The sequence below is a fragment of the Macaca fascicularis genome, chromosome 14, assembly GCF_037993035.2.
Source record: "Macaca fascicularis isolate 582-1 chromosome 14, T2T-MFA8v1.1".
In the NCBI taxonomy this organism is placed as follows: domain Eukaryota; kingdom Metazoa; phylum Chordata; class Mammalia; order Primates; family Cercopithecidae; genus Macaca; species Macaca fascicularis.
In genome coordinates this window covers 50,705,044-50,711,088 of record NC_088388.1, presented here as the reverse complement: position 1 = coordinate 50,711,088, position 6,045 = coordinate 50,705,044, and the positions used below count along the sequence as shown (strand labels likewise).

Here is a 6,045-nt window from a genome sequence, read left to right as displayed (position 1 = left end):
GGTGAAAGTTCTCTGTTCTCTCCCAGGCTCTCCAGCTTCCCAAGCAATGACCTCAATGAAAAAAATGACAGCGGGGCGGACTGCCGGCGCTCCAGAGTACCAGTGCTGGCAGTGCGAGCTATGACGCAATCGGAGCTCGGTCGGTCCTTTGATTGGCTAGTCCTGGCCACTTTGGATTGGCCACGCGGACTGGTGGGGACCCCCCTCCCGCTATCTCTGTAATAAGAGCGGGGGTTCCACAGGGAAGGTGCGCACAGCAGGCGTGGTGTTCATCCGGGGTCGACCAGCCGCTTGCGCTGCCCTGAAACTCGTCTCCAGGTGAGGAACTTCCCATTCCCCATTCCGCTCACTCTAATAACCTGCTTCTTCGATTAGTTCATTCGGTTTGCTCCATCACCCAGTTTGCTCCATCTGCCTGTCTGCCTCTCCGCCGCCATCTGGTCCTACCTTACAGCGGTGGTCCTAGCTCTCTTCCAGGCTGCGGAGAAGGCAAGCGGTTAGGGTTGTCCCGGCATTTTCTCCTACCGGTGCTAGAGGAGCCCAAGCATCCCCATGGCTCAGCGTGGGCGCTAGAAGCACTGGGAGCCGAGGTAGGCGGGTCTGCGACCCTGCCGTTGGGGCCGTGCTGAGCGCAGAATTCTGCCGAGTTGGGTCCGGGAGCGCACTGAGCGGTCTTTGTCCTTCGGGATCATGTTTCGTCCCTGGGAGGTCGGAACCCTGAGCTTTCCTCTGAGGCGCCTCCTGGTGAGCCTTCCCGGGATTCCGGTCCGGATCTGAGGCAGTGTTGTTAGCCGACTAGAACCCTGGGCGCTCACCTCGCGGAGCTGCTGCTCAGCATCTGCTGCTAAAGTGCGCTCCGGTAGAGGGCTGGCTTTGCGGGCGAGTCCTGAGACACCCGTACCTGGCATATTAAAAATTTCCCCAGTTCCAAGACTGAGAGATGAGCGCTCCTTTCTAATCCACCCTTCCCACCTTCCCCTCGCATGCGTTGGCGCGAAGCCTAGCAGAGGAGAAGGCGAGAAGACAGGCGCAAGGGGAGAGCAGGTCTACAGCAAGGTGCGTCCACGCCTGGTTTCGGCATAAATCAGGGCAGAAGTGTGGGTTTGTATGCACGGGCGCGTGTGGCTTCTGACTGGCCTTCAACAAAATAGAACCAAAATTCATCTGTTCTCTCCACCCTTCCCCCAGGACACCTTTTTCTGCTTTATCAAGCCATTCACTCACTGCAATGTATCTCTTGAGATTCACAGCAGCCCTTCCTGCAAATGAAGGGAACAGAGGCTCAGGCAGGTGAAGTAACTTGCCTGAGGTCACATGGCGGTTGTGGCAGAGGCAGGACTGGAACCTAGATCTGTGATGGTGCAGTAGTAACGTCATCCTTCCTTTACAGAGAGGCGGCATGGGTTTCCAGAAGTTCTCCCCCTTCCTGGCTCTCAGTATCTTGGTCCTGTACCAGGCGGGCAGCCTCCAGGCGGCGCCATTCAGGTGAGACAGCCTGGAGCCACGGACGCCTTCTGCTCCCACTGCCCCTAGGACCGGACAGCTCTGTGCCTCTGAAGTCACGCGTGGCTCCTGGTGAATCAGTGCCCATAGGTGGACTCTGGCCTCATGCCCTGTCCCCTGGGAGTCGCGGTGGCCACATCCCCAGGGGAAGAAGCAGAGACCAGGAAGCCTGGCTGCCTATCCTGGGGAGGGGCAGGCAGTGGCTCACAGCCTGCAATGAGTTTGCTTTCCCTCCACAGGTCAGCCCTGGAGAGCAGCCCAGACCCGGCCACACTCAGTGAAGAGGAAGCGCGCCTCCTGCTGGCTGCACTGGTGCAGGACTATGTGCAGATGAAGGCCAGTGAGCTGGAGCAGGAGCAGGAGACAGGAGGCTACAGGTGAGGCTCCCCAAGCGCCCAGCACAGGGCCTCCTCTTCCCGCAGCATACCAAGAAGGCAGATCCCAAAAGGCAGGAGAGAACACACTGACCAGGAGTCCAGCAAGCTGATTTGTCCAGCGGGCTCCCTTTCTCAAGTTCCAAGGGAGACAGAGGTGCCAGTGCATCTGGAGGGACTGTGGTTAGACACAATAAAAAGCTCCGTTTCTGAAAGCTGTTAGGACATAGATGTAGAAGCTTTTTCTAGACATAGAAAAAACTCAATTTCTGAAAACTGATAGGAAATGAAATGGGGAGGTGTGGAATCGTTCACTGTGGGAATTGCTCTTGTAGTACTGGGAGATCTCCTAGCATTGGATGAGTTAAGACTGGTAAGGGTGAAGCCAGGGAGAGACCCAATATCTCACCCACCTCTCTTGAGCGTGAGGGACTGAATATCATGTGAATTCCAGAAAAAAATCATCCTTCCCCATTCAGCCCTTCTCTACACGGCCCTGGCCCACTGACCCTCTCAGCTTTCCTAATGGAGTGTGTGTGAGCTGCCCTCCTGCCTGCCCCACCTGATCCCACTCGACATGTCCCCTGCCTGGTCCAGCCTTCTGAGTGACTGCCCATGGGGACAGTCCCTAGTGCATGATACTGTCTGGCTTGTCCTTCCCTTGCAGCTTAAACAGTCCTAGATTTAAGTAGTGTAGTAATCTGAGTGCCTGTCTGCAGGGCACATACTTGCAGTACCTGAACAACTTTCATATGTTCCCTGGCATCAACTTCGGGCCTGAAATGCCTGGCAAGAATAGAGACATAGCCAGCAGCTTGCAGAGGGACCACTACCCCACTTCAGGGTACCCCTGATGGCAGCTGAACTCCTCTCGCCTCTCCTGATTCCCCTTCTTGCTCCACTTTATGAACCTGATGCATGTGGATTCCTCTCTGATTTGTCTTCATGCTGGTATTAGTAGCTTTGCTTATGGCAGAGAATGTTTTGAAGACCTCAGGATGGAAGGGAAGACAGCAGAACTTACTGACCACATTAGAGATAAGAGAAAATGAGGGAAGCTTGTTGAGACTGTAGAGGGTGTTATGACAGAGCCATCCAATTTCTGCTTCTAAATGTACTATCATAAAATAAGCACATCCTTAATGCCTTGGCATTTGATGAATCAATCTATTTTTCTAAAAGGAACTAAGCTGTGGTGCTCGTTGCTCTGGTCCACATCCAAGGCTTGTGGGTGTCCAGTGCCTATGCTCAGAAGTATCCCTAGCTTCAGGGTAGCTGGATATGGGGCTTGATGGGTCATCTCTGTGACCCAGCTCAAGCAGCAAGAACAGTGGGTGAAGGAGCTGGCAAGTACTTCTGGGAGAGGATGCTGCAAACCCTGTTCTCTGAGATTCTTCTGAAGACTTTAGGGAATTTCATTTTCCTGTGGTAAGGGGTAGTGTTGGTGCTTGTGGCTGGGGTATGGTCTCTATATACTCCTTGTGTATCTTGGGGTGGATCTGGGCCTTGTTGCCCACTTCTTCCTTGAATGGTAAGTGCAGGGTTTCAGCCCGTGCCCCATGGCTTGGAATTGTTTTTTCTTCTTTCTTTTCATGATGGTCTTTGGGCAGAGGTCCTGGCAAAGACTGCCAGGTCATTTCCCCTAACAGCTTTGATAATTGCAGTTTCAAGAAACACTTACTGTTAGGTGGTGTGTCGAAGCGTTGCAGTTCTCTTTACGGAGATCCCATGAGGTGGCCTCCTCCCCCAGCTTTTCACTCACAGATCTTCTCTTCTTTCACCATCTTGCAAATCAGCTCTGCTGCCCAGAAGAGAGCCTGCAACACTGCCACCTGTGTGACTCATCGGCTGGCAGGCTTGCTGAGCAGATCAGGGGGCATGGTGAAGAGCAACTTCGTGCCCACCAATGTGGGTTCCAAAGCCTTTGGCAGGCGCCGCAGGGACCTTCAAGCCTGAGCAGATGAATGACTCCAGGAAGAAGGTAAAGGTAACTGCCCTTATGCTATGGGATGAGAGGGGGAAGGGACTTGGAGTTAAAACCTACATTTTGAAAACCTCTGCTCTGCTAGGTTCTTTAGGTTCCTTCTGTCCAGTTACATTCTTCCTGCTGAGGTAGTGAGTTCTTTCTAGAACCTAGCTTGATGTTAGAATGCCCTAGCATTCTGTGTCATTTTTCTGAGAAGAGAAATGGAAGGAAAAAAAAAAAAAAAAAGCTTGCTGGATTCAGAAAGGGAGAGGTCTGCAAACCTTAACCAGGGCCAGTCTTCATTAATTAGGCTGGTTTCAGAAAGGGCTGAACCCATGACTACAGATTCAGATGGATGAGCTGTAATCATAACCTACTACCAAGATTAATAGATGCAGTTGAATTATTTTAGTCTTCATTTGCCTTACAAGCCTGCTTACCTCTCATATCCATAATTCATAAATGCTGTTTAAAGAAGCACTTCTGTAAATTAGTATTTTTTTAGTAATAATTGTGATTATTCATGACTTGTCTTCTACTTTTTTTCTCTTCTTTCTCCTTTTATCATCTTCTTCCTTTTTCTCTTCTTTCTCCTCCCCTTCTTCTCCCTCTTCTTCTTTTTTTTCCCCTCATCTCAGGTTATCATGAAACTGAACTCACCGTTTCTATTAATTTCTGTTGACAACAACTTGGTGAGAATGCCCCATGGAAGATATACATGTTTGCCTCCTAAGATACTGAAAAAAAGGCACCTTTGTCACTTGAAAGGAATGAAACTGAATGCAAAATAAGCTAATTCCATATTTATTGTGCATCATTTTTATATTTAATTCTATGTCCAGTAAATGTGATGGCATCTCTCATTGACTTATCTGGTAGCAAACTGGTACTTTGAGAGCCATCCTGTTGATCATGCAGCTCTGCCAAACCTTAGGGGGACAGGAAATCACTGCCTGTTGTGGTCTCTGAGGACACGTGGTAATGGTGATGCTGTGCCTTGTTATCTAAGAACATGACTGTATAATTTGTTTAAGAAAATGTCAATATTGTGCCATTTGTGAACTTCATCAAGATTAAAAGCATATTTTGGATACATCTGTTTCAAAACCTTGGTGATGCATTACAACTTGTTTTCCTATGTAATAATAATAATGATGATGATGATGATAATAAATATTTTTGAGTGCTTACTATGTATGGGCCAGATGTTATTTTAAAACAGTGCTTTATAACTGTGAATTCATTTAATCTTCATGACAAAACCATGAAGTAGATGCTATTATTCATGTCCGTTCACCTCTGAGGAAACAGAGGCAGGGAGAAGTCCAAGGTCACACACAGATAGATAGTGGTGGACCCAGGTATTGGGTTCCAGGGCTTACAGTGGAAATCACTGCACTATATGCCTTTCAACAGTGGCTCCTGATGTTTTTCAGAGACTTGTGAGCCATTCTTTGGCCTTGTTGCCTGATAAGGTAGACCCTCAGATTTTGGAGATGCATAACAAATTTTAAACATAAAAACAATCTAGTCTTTACATAATATAATGAATTTTTTGTACCCGTTTCTTGGCCTCAAAAACGATCAGCTGCTACTGTTGTTATGCCTGTATATCATCTATATCCCTTCCTCCAGTGTATTATCGTGTCAATATATCCATAAATAAATATTTCATCATGTATTTCCAAATGGGAAGGGCTTTTAAAATGTAATCACAATTTCATTTAACAACTAAAATATATGTACAATAATTTAAAATTCTTTCATGGTTCAAATTCTCCATGTATCATGTAATATAAATGATAAGATGAAGAATTTACATATATTTATATATATGTGAAACCAGGGCTCAGATTGCTGCTGGTTAATAATAAGTTTTAATTTAAGGCTCTTACAAATTAGAGGTTCCTCCCTCATCTATTTTCTGCCTTGTTGTTTATTTGTTGGAGAGACTAAGTTATTTGTCCAATAAAGAGTTCTACATTCTGCATCCCTGTGGTTAGGTTTAACAGTTATGTCCTGTGTATCAGCAGTTGGATCTCGAGTGAGTGATGGGGAAAAGAAATAGGGGATGAGACCAGAGAGTAGATGAAGGCAAAGACAGATTATATAGTACTTTGTAGGGCATAGGAAACACTGGCTTTTTATTAGTCAGTCTCTAGTCAGGAAAACAGGAACTACCTCAGTAATTTTAACAGAAAT

The 6,045-nt window shown here is 47.6% G+C and overlaps 1 protein-coding gene across 3 annotated transcripts; it reads left to right on the top strand.

The window, feature by feature from the left end:
- Positions 1–249: 249 nt before the first annotated feature.
- On the top strand, positions 250–5,036 carry CALCB (calcitonin related polypeptide beta). Of its 3 annotated transcripts, none has more exons than XM_005578543.4 (5): positions 250–318; positions 1,391–1,485; positions 1,743–1,880; positions 3,674–3,858; positions 4,482–5,036. In XM_005578543.4, the coding sequence occupies exons 2-4, from the start codon at positions 1,400–1,402 to the stop codon at positions 3,831–3,833; spliced, it is 384 nt and encodes a 127-aa protein (XP_005578600.1). In that variant the 5' UTR covers positions 250–318; positions 1,391–1,399; the 3' UTR covers positions 3,834–3,858; positions 4,482–5,036. The 3 variants fall into 3 exon arrangements, with proteins under 3 accessions (XP_005578600.1, XP_015290525.1, XP_065384543.1); XM_015435039.3 differs by having other exon boundaries at positions 3,674–3,864; XM_065528471.2 differs by lacking the exon at positions 250–318 and adding an exon at positions 1,009–1,056.
- The last annotated feature ends 1,009 nt before the right edge of the window (positions 5,037–6,045 follow it).